Genomic DNA, 14951 nt, shown 5'->3' with positions numbered 1-14951 from the left:
AACCAGACTGACCACTGTGATCATTATAACCAGCCTGACCACTGTGACCATTATAACCAGCCTGACCACTGTGACCATTATAACCAGACTGACCACTGTAACCATTATAACCAGACTGACCACTGTGACCATTATAACGAGACTGACCACTGTGATCATTATAACCAGACTGACCACTGTGACCATTATAACGAGACTGACCACTGTGACCATTATAACCAGACTGACCACTGTGACCATTATAATGAGACTGACCACTGTGACCATTATAACGAGACTGACCACTGTAGACCAAGCCTCCCTCGGCCATGAGGTGCTCTGTTCTGGCTCTGTGGGGGAACTTCCCCGTCGATCCCGTCTCACAAATGTCAGCCAATCGAAAAGAAGGTCTTGACTTTATGTGACCTTTAGGCCATCCTGAGCTTAGTGGGCACCACAGCAGGGCCTCGCCTCAGCCCTGGTTCAATGTATCGACCTCACCTGACTGTGTTGTCCAATACTTTACACTGACTACGCTATTAAGACACAGGAAAACACACTCCAACAGGAAAAGGTTTTTTTATTTTACATTTTCTACCATTTCTCTTTTTCCCCAGATGGTAATTACATCATTTCAAACCAGTGAAAGAGAGAAGGTACCCGGCCGCTCGGTCAGACTAATGAAACTAGTATAATTTATGAAGACAGTATATTTACACTGAAAGGATATAAGTATCAGATCCCCACATAACTGATCGATGGATGATGTCCCAAACAGCACCCTATTCCCCATGTAGAGCCCTACTCATGACCCGACCTGGTCAAAGGTAGTGCACTAAATAAGGAATTGGGTGCTGTTTGGGACACAAACATCAACGATGCCTTTCACATAATCCCAAACTGTTGTTTTTTTGCAAATAAAATGAACTACTGATGAGGCACGAGGGTCTTTGAGGCAAAAATAAAATAAAGAAAAGACAGAAAAAATGTAATTTGAATATAAGTTAAATAACAGACCAGTTGATTAATACTCAAGCATTTATAATACAAAATAAAATAAACAATCCCCAGAGAAAACAGTTTCATCCCAATTTGCACCCTATTCCCTACATAGTGCACTACTTTTGTAGTGTAGACTAGAGTACCATTTGGGACACTCCAAAACTACACCAGCCTCTGTCATAACATGGGTAAGAGGAGGAGACACTCCAAAACTACACCAGCCTCTGTCATAACATGGGTAAGAGGAGGAGACACTCCAAAACTACACCAGCCTCTGTCATAACATGGGTAAGAGGAGGAGACACTCCAAAACTACACCAGCCTCTGTCATAACATGGGTAAGAGGAGGAATACCATTTCACATTTTAAGCTTATTTCCACCCCAAATCATTCGTCAGCATTAGAAGAAAAAAATAGTTATTTACAATCATATTGTCCAACACTATTAAGAGTTTGAATGACAACGTAAAACCACCTTAGTACGCCCAACGTGGGTTCATGGACAGAAACTCCACTTCCTGTAACGGTAGGTCTACTAGCAAAACTGTAGCAGTGTGTATTAAAAATAGCCACCCTTCAACATTTTTGGATTTCCTATTTCCATTGCATTTCTCAGTGGTAGATAAGGGATGTATGTTCCATTGATGTGCTGTAGGATCTGGACTTCCAACAGTTGTTTCATTTCCTGCACTCAGAGTCCATTTGTATAAATGTACACACACACACACACAGAGAGAAATGGAAGACTCTGGCATCTCGCTGCTCTGACTGAAATGTGTCTTCCACACAGTAGACAGGGTGTAACGTAGACAAGGGTTCTGTTCCAAACTGCACCCTATTCCCTATTCAGACCAGTGGGCCCTGGTCAAAAGAAGTGCGCTGAATAGGGTGCAGTTTGGGACGCAACCAGGGTGTAATGTAACAATAGTGTCCCTCCAGACCAGGGAGGGTGAGGGTTTTGGGGGAGGGGAGGCGTGGCGTGGGAGAGAAAAAATAGGAAAGTCCAGTCCATTGGTTTGGTGTTTGGTGAACTACTCAGTCCACCTTCACTACGCTATAGATCTTGGTGACGAACCAGAAACAGGCAAAGAATCCAATCGTTCCTGAGACAGAGAGAGAGAGAGAGAGAGAGAGAGAGAGAGAGAGAGAGAGAACATGAAAATCACATTTTCCACGGGCGATTTGTCAATCCCACCATCCGACTGAGTCTGTGTGTCAGTGCAGGCAAAACACAGAGAGCTGCACCTCAACCTAAACCCCAGGCAGGCAGGCAGGCAGGCAGGCAGCACGATGGGCAGGGTTGGAGGAAGCACGCTCCTATTTGGTCCAGTCCATTGAACTGGACTAATGAGGATACCCTCTGTCCTCCAACCTGGTCCAAACTCTTCATGGCAAGCTACAGTATGATGCCCCACCCCCCCCACCCCCGCTACCTACCTGTGAATAAGAAGAAGATGAGAGCCATGATCATGGTGTAACCGAAGTAGAGGATGGTGCTAGCCAATCCTGTGATCTGGAGCTTGGAGAAGAAGTAGTGGATGGCATAGACCAGGAAGTAGACGGCCGTGAAACCACTGGTCAGGAAGGAACGCCACTGCCAGTGGTAGTCCTGATGGAGAGAGAGAGAACAGTTAGATATCTCTGTGTTTATAACATCTTCACTAAGACAAGACCACTGGTCAGGATGGAACGCCACTGCCAGTGGTAGTCCTGATGGAGAGAGAGAGAACAGTTAGATATCTCTGTGTTTATAACATCTTCACTAAGACAAGACCACTGGTCAGGATGGAACGCCACTGCCAGTGGTAGTCCTGATGGAGAGAGAGAGAACAGTTAGATATCTCTGTGTTTATAACATCTTCACTAAGACAAGACCACTGGTCAGGATGGAACGCCACTGCCAGTGATAGTCCTGATGGAAATAAGACAATTAAGAAACGTAGCTCTCCCTTAATTAAACTTTCTGCTATTCCTTTCATCCTATGTCTCCCCTTCTTCTCAACTGGAGAAGAAGGTCCGAGGTCCCTTGTTTTGGACCTTCTCTTTCAAGGAGAGAAGCTGTGAGGAATCAAGGAAAGATGATTTGAGAAACAGTCCCTTCATCCTCGTCATTAAGAGCACTATTGCCATTGGTCACGTGACCCAACCAGGAAATACTCAGATGGTCTTACCTCAGCACAGAGGAGGAAGTATCAGAGTAGGATGGTGTGTGTGTGTGTGGTCTCACCTCTGCACACAGGAGGAAGTAGCAGAGTAGGATGGTGTGTGTGTGGTCTCACCTCAGCACAGAGGTGGAAGTAGCAGAGGAGGATGGTGGCCTCAGAGCAGGTGATTACCAGGATGATGAACACCAGAAACAGGAAACCAAACATGTAGTACATCTGGTGGGACCTGGTGGGACACAAAACCATTCATCATAAAGATAACCCTTCAAAACACACTGCCCTCTCCTTTACTCCAACCACTAGCCAACCTTTAAAACACACTGCCCTCTCCTTTACTCCAACCACTAGCCAACCTTTAAAACACACTGCCCTCTCCTTTACTCCAACCACTAGCCAACCTTTAAAACACACTGCCCTCTCCTTTACTCCAACCACTAGCCAACCTTTAAAACACACTGCCCTCTCCTTTACTCCAACCACCAGCCAATCTACAGAGCCATAGTCAGTTAGTGACTCAACCCCGTTCACACTTCCCCAAACCTCGCCCCTTCCCTTTCACCTTTCACCTCACGGCCTCATTCTGCCTTCATGACAAGCTGCTGGTGTAGCAGTCACAAAACAGAACTAAAGCATCTGCAGGGTAGTTCAGCTGAGAGACGCACCAGATGCTGTTGAGGATGAAGAAGAGCTGGATGAAGATGCAGCCGAAGGGGAGGATCCCCCCCATGACGATCCCTGGGAGAGGCTTGGTGTAGAACGACTGCTCCGGGATCTGACGAGGGATCTGATTGGTCCGCACAGGGTGCTCAATCCCCTGAAATACACCAAGCACACGAGAGAGGGGAGGAGAATGAGAGGTATGTGATACACACAGACTTGTGTGTGTGTGTGACAGAGTGTATTCACATACTGAGGTGTGTTTGTACTCACGGTCTTCTTGAAGCCGAAGTAGGCCCCTATGAAGGTGAGGGGGACAGAGATACAGAACCACAGTGCCAAGATGGCCACCAGGGTGCCAAAGGGCATGGCTGCAGAGGAGCCCTCTCCCCACAGGATCAGATTCATCACAAAGAAATCAGCGAACACAACCCTGAACACAGAGACAGACCAATAGAAGTCAACTAACAACCCTGGGAGGAGGGAGAACAGAGAGCTGCAAACCAACGTGACCACAGATTACAGAGGAAGATATAACCTGGGAGGAGGTTATCAAAGACTATCAACATAAACCATAAATAGAGCCCAGAGGTTGTTTTAATCAGGAAAAACTCCTGACCGTAACCACAAACTAATGTCGACCTCATCAACCAATGTAAAGTCATACTCACCCAGGACACAGGAAGCAAGTCAGCAGGACGTTAGTCTTCCATTTCTCACCCCCAAAGGCTGTGACATCATAGAGAGAGCAGACGGAAGAGAAACATTCAGCAACTCTTGGAAGACAAAACAATGGACGTCTCTTGAAAATTCAAACATCTTCCTTTCCTTCCAAGGTGTTTAGGCATATAGCCTTCAGCAGGGAGGGGGGATTCAGGCCATAGAGCATGTATTGCTAGGGAGGGTTGGGGTTGGATTGGGGGGACCCCCTACTGCTACATGCCTCTACAGATCACTGAACCAGTAACTGACACAGAGACCACTATCGCTCCCCCAGACCCCCCCCTCCCCTCCCAGCTAACACTGATTGGGCCTAACGAGCTACCCTCCAGCCCAGATGGGTCGTGACTGGTCGACTGTTCAGGGTCAAGTTGGGGTCGTGACCCTGTCCACTCGGCCCAATGTTCACTTACACTTGTAGAAGCGGGCAGCTACGTAGCCAGCTGGTGTGCCCAGTAGGACCCAGAGCACCACGGCACACGTCATCAGAGCACCGCGGTTAGCCGGGGACAGGAAGCCCAGGCAGGCAAAGACTGGACAAGAGGAACACAATGTATATGGATTAGAAATAAACAACATACTATTTGTTTTGACTGAACTGTGTGTTATTATTGTGTTGGTCCTTTGCTGCTACTGAATGATTAAATAATTAAGATGACTGTCAGTAAATACATTAAATAACTAAGATGACTGTCAGTTAATACATTCAATAATTAAGATGACTGTCTGTTAATACATTAAATAACTAAGATGACTGTCAGTGAATACATTAAACAACTTAAAACACTAGTCCTACTTTCAGGGAAGAAGTAACTAAGTACTAATTACTTTCTCTCTACCATATGCTACCCTGCTAATTTGTTTTTGGTGAATGCCAAATAAAGGGTCTGGACAGGTGTAGAACTCAGTCAACAAGTCTTCAACAGGTGGACAGAAACACAGTGTTCCAGATTCTAGAACTCACTGAGAGTGACGAAAATCATGATGAAGATCTGAGTTCCTGATCCCAGAAAGACAGAGAGCAGCATGCCTTTCCTAGGAGGCCGGAACACATCTCCATGGACCAGCTTCCAGCCAAATTCCTCCTGGGCATCCTCCTGAAAGGACCAGAAGAGAGGGAGGAGGAGAGGAGGGGTGGACAAGAGTTTCAGTTTGTTTCAGTTTCAAGTGTATTTATCGTATGTAATAACAACAGATCTTTATCACCACATCTCTCACTATAAAAAGACCCTTACAAACAGCAAGAACGTTCAGGCCAAATGATGAGGACATGGAGGGTGTGAGTGGGTGTGAGTGGGTAACCCAGCAGGAAATAACAGGGGGGAGAAGATGAGGGAGTGGGCTCCCTCCAAAAAAATAAAATAAAAAAATGAGACTGGCCTCCATGTCAATTAGCGGTGATAGACTTCAGAGGGTTGGAACACGAGCAGGCTGGTCGCCGCAGTGACGCTACCTGTCAGTCTGATCACTAGGAGGAGGGGCTGATGGGAGTGTGATCGCTAGGGGGAGGGGCTGAAGGGACCGAGCTGCTGAAATAATGACTTTGATCTCGGAGACACAGACAGACAGGGACTACAATACATGTTGTAGGGGAGGGGGTCGGGTGTGAGAGGTGCTGGGGGGGGGGGGTTATATAGATACATGTCACCCCTAGTGACCCCCACAAGCCCTCCTAGAGAACATCTGCTGTCAGTTTTCCTGGAGATAGAGAAATGGAGGGTAGAGGAGAGATGGATAGAGGAGAGGAGAGATGGATAGAGGAGAGGAGAGATGGATAGAGGAGAGAAGACATGGATAGAGGAGAGGAGAGATGGATAGAGGAGAGGAGAGATGGATAGAGGAGAGGTGGATAGAGGAGAGGAGAGGAGAGATGGATAGAGGAGAGGAGAGATGGATAGAGGAGAGGAGAGGAGAGATGGATAGAGGAGAGGAGAGGTGGATAGAGGAGAGGAGAGATGGATAGAGGAGAGGAGAGGTGGATAGAGGAGAGGAGAGGAGAGATGGATAGAGGAGAGGAGAGATGGATAGAGGAGAGGAGAGGAGAGATGGATAGAGGAGAGGAGAGGTGGATAGAGGAGAGGAGAGATGGATAGAGGAGAGGAGAGATGGATAGAGGAGAGGAGAGGTGGATAGAGGAGAGGAGAGATGGATAGAGGAGAGGAGAGGTGGATAGAGGAGAGGAGAGATGGATAGAGGAGAGGAGAGGTGGATAGAGGAGAGGAGAGGAGAGATGGATAGAGGAGAGGAGAGGAGAGATGGATAGAGGAGAGGAGAGGAGAGGAGAGGAGAGGAGAGGAGAGATGGATAGAGGAGAGGAGAGGAGAGATGGATAGAGGAGAGGAGAGGAGAGATGGATAGAGGAGAGGAGAGATGGATAGAGGAGAGGAGAGATGGATAGAGGAGAGGAGAGGAGAGATGGATAGAGGAGAGGAGAGGAGAGATGGATTAGAGGAGAGGAGAGGAGAGATGGATTAGAGGAGAGATGGATAGAGGAGAGGAGAGATGGATAGAGGAGAGGAGAGATGGATAGAGGAGAGGACACAAGGTCACACACACACTCCAAGGTCATAACCAAAGCCTCCACCAGCTGGCTGGCCTCAGTACAAAGAGCCAATCAGAGCTTGGAGCTACAGTTGTTGGGGTCATGTTCTGTCTGTGTGTGTCTGTACCGGATCAGTAGACCAAGGAGACCAGACCACCGCCCTGTCACTCCTCATCAGGGACGTGTGTGTGTGTGTGTGTGTCTGTCTGTGTGCACTGGACAACCCTTGCCAGTGTCACACAGAAAGAGCCCTCATATGTGACACCTCCCACAAATCAACATGGTGGACTGGGACTTAAATATATCAGCTGTATTATTATGGAGGATTCACCAGACTCACCACAGAGTCCATCTGGTTGTATCTGGCAATGTCTTTATGTAGAGTCCTCAACATGATCATGGCCACCATGCCAGAAAGGAACAGAACGATCACCAGAGAGTTCATGATGCTGGGGAACAAGACAATACACAATGGGTTAGAGATAGAAGGTGTGTGTGTGTGTGTGTGTGTGTGTGTGTGTGTGCGCGCGCGTGTGTGTGTGTGTGTGAGTGCGTGTCACCTGAACCACTGAATGTTGGTGTGGGGCATGGACTCCAGAATGTAGTCCCAACGTGACGCCCATCTGATGTGCTTGTCCTCCTACAGATGCAACCACAGCATTTACATTACACCGTCTGCACAGAGGGCATGACTAACCTCTGCTGAGACCTGACGACTTTCATTAGATCCCCAAGCTTCTTATGTCTAGGCTTTAGCTCAGTGGGCTAACCGGCGTTATGGCACGTTGGAAACCAGGGATTGAACCTGGTGTCACACACAAACAGAGGCATTCCCACTTCCATGGGGTTAAGAAACATACCACAAACTGGACAGAGTAGGTGTAGCCAATCTTCAGCTCTCCACTGAACTTGTTGTTCAGGTACATGGGGCCTCCTGTACAGTCAGGGGCCTCCTCTTTGGTGTGTTTATAGCTTTGGAGAGGGGGAGGAGGAGGAGGAAGAGAGGAGAGGAGAGGAGGAGAGGGGGAGGAGGAGGAGGAAGAGAGGAGAGGGGGAGGAGGAGGAGGAAGAGAGGAGAGAGGGAGGAGGAGGAGGAAGAGAGGAGAGGGGGAGGAGGAGAGGAGGAGAGGAGAGGGGGAGGAGGAGGAGGAAGAGAGGAGAGGGGGAGGAAGAGAGGAGAGGGGGAGGAGGAGAGGAGAGGGGGAGGAGGATAGGAGGAAGAGAGGAGAGGGGGAGGAGGAGAGGAGGGAGGGAGGGGGAAGAGAGGAGAGGAGGGAAGGGGAAGAGAGGGGAACAATGAAAATCTCTGAATAAGTTAAGTCAAAATAAATAAATACTTTATGTATTAAAGAGAGAAATCATTACTTTGAGTAGAAAAACACATTAGCTAAGAATGAACAATTTATGGAGACTTGAGAAATGAAGAATGATTTGATAAGAACTAGATAACCCTAAGGGGTGAATTCTAACTTGACATCAATGCGTGACTAAGTGCCAGATTGGCCCCTAAGTGACCGACCGGTTGTCCTCCTACCTCTTGGGCTCCATCTTGGCAGCAACCAGTCTCGCCCCGGCAGCCTCGTGCTCCACCACATGGTAGTGGATGGTGATGTCCACATGGTTGAAGATGTAGAACGTGTCTTTGACATTAAAGTCAGACTGGAGAGAGGAAAAAGTCAGTTATGTGCTTTATAACTTGTTTGTAACGTGTTATAAGCATGTATAAGCCTTTATAATGTCTTATTACAAGTATTTTAATGTGTTATGTCTATCTAGCAAAAAGTTCAACTGACAACAAATTGCCCGACTCAGAGGCCTGACCTCCACACACAGGATATGAATTGACTCACATTGACAACACAAGATATGAATTGACTCACATTGACAACACAGGATATGAATTGACAACACAGGATATGAATTGACTCACATTGACAACACAGGCGTCTTTGGGTCGTCCTGCCTCTGTGACGTAGCAGCCGATGGGGAACCCTGGGTTACAGAACTTCTGTCCATCCTCCACATCATAACACCAGGTCACTGGCATGTTGTCCACTATCCTACAGGAGAGGAGGTAGACACAGGGTTAAAGCATGTTGTCCACTATCCTACAGGAGAGGAGGTAGACACAGGGTTAAAGCATGCTGTCCACTATCCTACAGGAGAGGAGGTAGACACAGGGTTAAAGCATGTTGTCCACTATCCTACAGGAGAGGAGGTAGACACAGGGTTAAAGCATGTTGTCCACTATCCTACAGGAGAGGAGGTAGACACAGGGTTAAAGCATGCTGTCCACTATCCTACAGGAGAGGAGGTAGACACAGGGTTAAAGCATGTTGTCCACTATCCTACAGGAGAGGAGGTAGACACAGGGTTAAAGCATGTTGTCCACTATCCTACAGGAGAGGAGGTAGACACAGGGTTAAAGCATGTTGTCCACTATCCTACAGGAGAGGAGGTAGACACAGGGTTAAAGCATGTTGTCCACTATCCTACAGGAGAGGAGGTAGACACAGGGTTAAAGCATGCTGTCCACTATCCTACAGGAGAGGAGGTAGACACAGGGTTAAAGCATGTTGTCCACTATCCTACAGGAGAGGAGGTAGACACAGGGTTAAAGCATGTTGTCCACTATCCTACAGGAGAGGAGGTAGACACAGGGTTAAAGCATGTTGTCCACTATCCTACAGGAGAGGAGGTAGACACAGGGTTAAAGCATGTTGTCCACTATCCTACAGGAGAGGAGGTAGACACAGGGTTAAAGCATGTTGTCCACTATCCTACAGGAGAGGAGGTAGACACAGGGTTAAAGCATGTTGTCCACTATCCTACAGGAGAGGAGGTAGACACAGGGTTAAAGCATGTTGTCCACTATCCTACAGGAGAGGAGGTAGACACAGGGTTAAAGCATGCTGTCCACTATCCTACAGGAGAGGAGGTAGACACAGGGTTAAAGCATGTTGTCCACTATCCTACAGGAGAGGAGGTAGACACAGGGTTAAAGCATGTTGTCCACTATCCTACAGGAGAGGAGGTAGACACAGGGTTAAAGCATGTTGTCCACTATCCTACAGGAGAGGAGGTAGAAACAGGATTTTATTTTCAAATACAATCTCTTTTTGGGCTTAGTTATGGTCAATTTGCAGTGTATAAATTATTATAATTATGTTCTGGCCCCCCGACCATCCTCTCCGACAACAATCAGTCTGTGGCTGAATCTAGTTGCCTACCCCTGGCCTATACCAATCACATCCTCTCAGATCTCCACAAGTGCCTAACTTTGGGATTGGGTCAGTGGTGTCCTTGGGGTCAGAGGACAATACAAGCCAAGCTCGCCACCTAGTGGCACATGAGTCAGTGCAGGTGTCTGAAGTCGGGGTTCAATCCCATCTTGTGAACTCTAGACTTCATTTATGGGAAATGTGTGTTCCCATCTCAATTCAGAGGAAAAGGAGATCTGAGTCTGTTTCACAAGACGAAGAATTGGTCTCTTACCAGTGGTGTGGTAGTTAGCAGTATGAATATCTTACCAGCGGTGCTGGTAGTTAGCAGTATGACTAACTTACCAGTGGCGTGGTAGTTAGCTGTACGAAAATCTTACCAGTGGTTCTGGTAGTTAGCTGTACGAAAATCTTACCAGTGGTGCTGGTAGTTAGCAGTATGAATATCTTACCAGCGGTGCTGGTAGTTAGCAGTATGAATAGCTTACCAGCGGTGCTGGTAGTTAGCAGTATGAATATCTTACCAGTGGCGTGGTAGTTAGCAGTATGAATATCTTACCAGTGGCGTGGTAGTTAGCAGTATGAATATCTTACCAGTGGCGTGGTAGTTAGCAGTATGAATATCTTATCAGTGGCGTGGTAGTTAGCAGTATGAATATCTTACCAGTGGCGTGGTAGTTAGCAGTATGAATATCTTACCAGTGGCGTGGTAGTTAGCAGTATGAATATCTTAACAGTGGCGTGGTAGTTAGCAGTATGAATATCTTACCAGTGGTGCTGGTAGTTAGCAGTATGAATATCTTACCAGTGGTGCTGGTAGTTAGCAGTATGAATATCTTACCAGTGGCGTGGTAGTTAGCAGTATGAATATCTTACCAGCGGTGCTGGTAGTTAGCAGTATGAATATCTTACCAGCGGTGCTGGTAGTTAGCAGTATGAATATCTTACCAGTGGTGCTGGTAGTTGAGCAGCATGCCTTTCTTCAGAAAGTCCAGGTGGGCTTTGTCTTCTGGCTTGTTGGTGTCGTACGATTTAGTACACACCGGCTTACATTCTTCCTTCTTCATGAACTCAAGCTTCAACACACAGACAATACAATGATTTAGAACAGGGAAGGGATGGTCGTCGGATCAGTTTTTAGGAACTCAGTCGGGGTCTCAACTTACTGTTACGAGTTAGAACAGTAGAATACACAAGGTGCAATTTCAAATTTGGTTGTGCATCAGCAGTTTTCCTCTTGTTATGTCAGTCAGTGATGGTCAGCCAATCAGCCCATGTCAGCGAACATATTTTAGTTTGCTAAGTTAGTTTTGCGGCAAGCTATCTAAACTTGTTATCCGGGGTTGGTATGGATGTGGGTACGCAGACCTGCGAGCAACTGCAGCACCTCATGATGAGTTCTGATTTATTTTGTGGCCACCAGCCCCATCAGTTGCCCATCCCTGATTTTGTATGTAGGTACAGACTGCACACACCACAGTGAAGGGGGAGTCGTCCATTCAGGGTTGGGTATGAAGGTGCAGAACATTGTAATGAGATTTGAAATGTAATACCAACAGGATATTAAACAGTGTGTGTGTGTGTGTACACACTGTACATCACCCACCTTGTAGGGAGAGGGCTCAATTCTCTCGCCGAACAAAACCTGACCCAAATTCTCAGACGGGCGCTTCTCGGAGTCGATAGTGCAGAAATCAAACCTGGGGAACACAAGGAGAGAAACAGGGATAAGACAAACGTTCTGTTTCAGCAACACCAACACAGCTCATAACAAGATGAACATGCCCTGAGAGTTCCCACAACAACAAGACACAAACATTAACACAACATATGATTTATACTCCGGTTCACAGACTGTAGCATATCGTCTTCCTATTTTTAAACCATCCGTTGCTGATCCTTTTTCTCTAATACCCATAATTCTATTTCAACAACAACCCATCCTCTCGCTCTTTTCTCAGTCACACAGCAAGCTAACATTAAAAGGTCACATTTCTCACGCACACTTAACACTGCGATGTCACTTCAATTACAGTCCCCTGACCATCTCCACAACCCCTCAGTGGAAAAGGGCCATTAGTGTCGACTACCTAGAAGTCCTCTAACGGCGTGACAGAACAGCTCCTGTGGCTTAGCATGCTCAGGCCTCTAGTATCACATTTATCTCAGGTTAAAGATAAATAAAGTAATTCAGATGTCACACAACAACACTAAGAAGCTATCGTTATCAAAGTATCCCATCTTCGATTTAATGCCATTGGAGTTTTATCGTTTATCTACCCCATCTTTGATTTAATGCCATTGGAGTTTTCAGATCCAGAGTAAGCCCTGAAACTGGTTTTAGGTGGTCTGTTTCTTTGACTAAAGCCAATATCTATATCTTCTATTGACTATATCTCTCCAAAACATGATTCAGCTAATCTTAAACATAAGGCAGCCATTTTGTTGAAGCAGTACTACTGCAATAGAGCAGTGTTCGACTTGGACTGAAATAGGTGCTGGTACTGTTTGTATTTAGGTGCAGGAGCTCCACAATACTTTTGTGCTAATATTCTATAAGAGGAACAGGAACTCAAGCAGTAGAAATGTTGAGGTGCCGGTACACAGCTCCGGTGAGCTCCTGCCCAAGTTAAGCACTGCAATATAGTATTAATATCGTCTACGGGCCTCATAATTCCTAGACCATTACATGCCAGTCTCCATTGGATATCGCTGGAGCTGCTATAAAGTGAACGAGCAGTAGAAAGAGTCAAGAGAGGATGGTGAGTGACAGAGAGATGCTGATATGACATGCATGTCTAGTCTATCAGACAGTTCCACTAGTGAACCTTTGCGCCTAGTCCTACCTGGCTGACTTCATCATGTTCCTAACCCATGTCCGTATCCCAAATGGCACCCTATTCCTTACACAGTACACTACTTTTGACCAGGGCCCATAGGACGCTGGTCAAAAGTAGTGCACTATATAGGGAATAGACTAAGTCTGCATCTACACAATAAGAACATTGTCCAATAGCACCAAACCCATAGCCTTCTGCAGCAAGACTGAGACACAGATAAGACGTTGTTGTTCCTGATGTACTTACGCAGTGTATTCATAGGGCAAGACAGACTCCACAGAATCCAATCTGTTCACAAATATCTCGATGGTCGACTGCAAAACAATCAAAAGCAGTTATTATTTTCTCAAAATGGTAGACGACAAAATCTGCAACAACATCTACAATACTGCACACGTTACAGCTGTTTTTTCTCAAAGGCATTCATTTCCCCCCAGGGCCAACTAGGCTAATGACTAGAGATCTGAGACGGGAGGGAGGAGGAGGGCTACATAACTTTACAGGATTTTTTTAATGTCCTGTTCTGCACTGGAATTGATTCTTACTAGTTGTTCAGGCCCTGTTAGTGCATGCCTTCCTCAAAGAACAACTCATGCAGTTGACAGCTCTCTTTTAGATTAGGATAATATGGAATTTGGGACAAATTTATACATTTTAATGACAAGTAACTTCTGATCAAAAGTATGGATTAACTAATTAGCCATCTACAACACAAGTTAAGCAGTTGTCTCACAAGTAGTAGCCCAACTAGCTCGTAGGGGGTGCTAATTAGCTAGCTAGCGACCAATATGCAATACGGATAGCTACTGTGACTAGTTGGCTGGCTAGCCATGCCAACAACACTGGTTCTAACTAGCTAGCTACATTTAGATTATAATACCTAGCTATTCATCATTATGACGGTTACCGTTGAAGCTGGAAAGCTAAAACAGCAAGCTATTTTGACCCCTTCCAAGGAGTTTCAGAATGCTAACGTTAACAGCTAGCTAGCAAGTTAACTGGTAGTTAGCTTTACTTGCCAGCTGGCCAGTTGATATTTAGAAGGAAGATAGCGCCGACGGTTTCATTCTACAAGCTTAACACAAGGCCCTGTGTATTTTAGATCTAACTACCTTACAGTCCGGTACTTCATTCTCTTTCCCAGCTTGTCCTGGTTCACAAAAACTAACAGGGGCCAGACCCGGAAGATAGAAACTTGTAGCGCTGTGTAGCAGAAGGAAGATCACCAAAACAGAGCCTCTCGCTCTGTGCAGGGCGCACATTTTCCTCTTCTCTCGACGAACCTAGTTAGCTAAACGTTTCTTGGAGTAACGTTAATATCTGTCTACACAGGGGGTGACAGGTTAGCTGGCATTTGAATTTACTAGGTAGGACAGTTGACATAAGGTAGCTAACGTTAGCTAGCTGGTATTGGTCTTCCTTCGTAGCTATCTATCTAACCTAGATACGTTTTCTGCAGCGACAGAGCAGACACGTCATCTGCGTCTACATGGATGTTTTCTTCAGTGGAGGATTATGGGACTCTGGAGGTAAAATTGTCTCGGCTGTTGTTGAAAGAATAGCACTTTGTGTTGAATATAAGACATATTGTCCGATACAAGTTGAGAATAAAAACGGCCTTGTCATGTTTTATCATTCCGCTGAGAATCAAACATAGCAAAAAGCAGAGCGCCTTACAATTTAGGCTCTGGCATTAAGTGCCTTTTCCAACAATGACCTGGAGATGGCGGTGTAACACTGATCTCTCAAAACTGGAACTATTATTTGCCATGTTCGTCAGTGCAGTCATTCAAAAGCATCAAGGTACATTTAATTGCATTAATAT

At 46.2% G+C, this 14951-nt stretch overlaps 1 protein-coding gene across 5 annotated transcripts; it reads right to left on the bottom strand.

The window, feature by feature from the left end:
* Positions 1-542: 542 nt before the first annotated feature.
* Positions 543-14586, bottom strand: LOC311116463 (transmembrane 9 superfamily member 2-like). 5 transcript variants are annotated; one of them, XR_014611423.1, is made up of 18 exons: positions 14239-14586; positions 13373-13440; positions 11893-11986; positions 11235-11362; positions 8996-9125; positions 8600-8724; positions 7926-8037; positions 7626-7705; positions 7406-7514; positions 5488-5620; positions 4937-5056; positions 4475-4532; positions 4077-4236; positions 3809-3960; positions 3261-3372; positions 2419-2590; positions 881-2084; positions 543-761 (listed from the first exon to the last, which is right to left on the bottom strand). XR_014611423.1 is itself a non-coding variant. In XM_084191543.1 (17 exons), exons 1-17 carry the CDS (start codon positions 14386-14388, stop codon positions 2017-2019), a joined length of 1971 nt encoding a protein of 656 aa, XP_084047669.1. In that variant the 5' UTR covers positions 14389-14568; the 3' UTR covers positions 543-2016. The 5 variants fall into 5 exon arrangements, 3 of the variants coding, with proteins under 3 accessions (XP_084047669.1, XP_084047670.1, XP_084047671.1); XR_014611424.1 differs by having other exon boundaries at positions 857-2084; positions 14239-14568; XM_084191543.1 differs by having other exon boundaries at positions 543-2084; positions 14239-14568.
* Positions 14587-14951: the final 365 nt, after the last annotated feature.

Source organism: Coregonus lavaretus, assembly GCF_964263955.1.
Source record: "Coregonus lavaretus genome assembly, contig: HAP1_SCAFFOLD_2008, whole genome shotgun sequence".
NCBI lineage: Eukaryota > Metazoa > Chordata > Actinopteri > Salmoniformes > Salmonidae > Coregonus > Coregonus lavaretus.
Note: the sequence above shows the minus strand (reverse complement) of the source record. Positions and strands in the feature narration are given on the sequence as shown.

Bases quoted from the DNA above. Each gene is read 5' to 3' on its own strand.
- LOC311116463 (XM_084191543.1), bottom strand. From the start codon at position 14,388: ATGTGCGCCCTGCACAGAGCGAGAGGCTCTGTTTTGGTGATCTTCCTT. The intron at 8,725-8,995 runs GTGAGTCAATTC...TCCTCTCTCCAG, and splicing joins AAGACGCCTGTGTTGTCAAT to TCTGACTTTAATGTCAAAGA. The intron at 3,961-4,076 runs GTGAGTACAAAC...GGTGTATTTCAG, and splicing joins ACTTCGGCTTCAAGAAGACC to GGGATTGAGCACCCTGTGCG.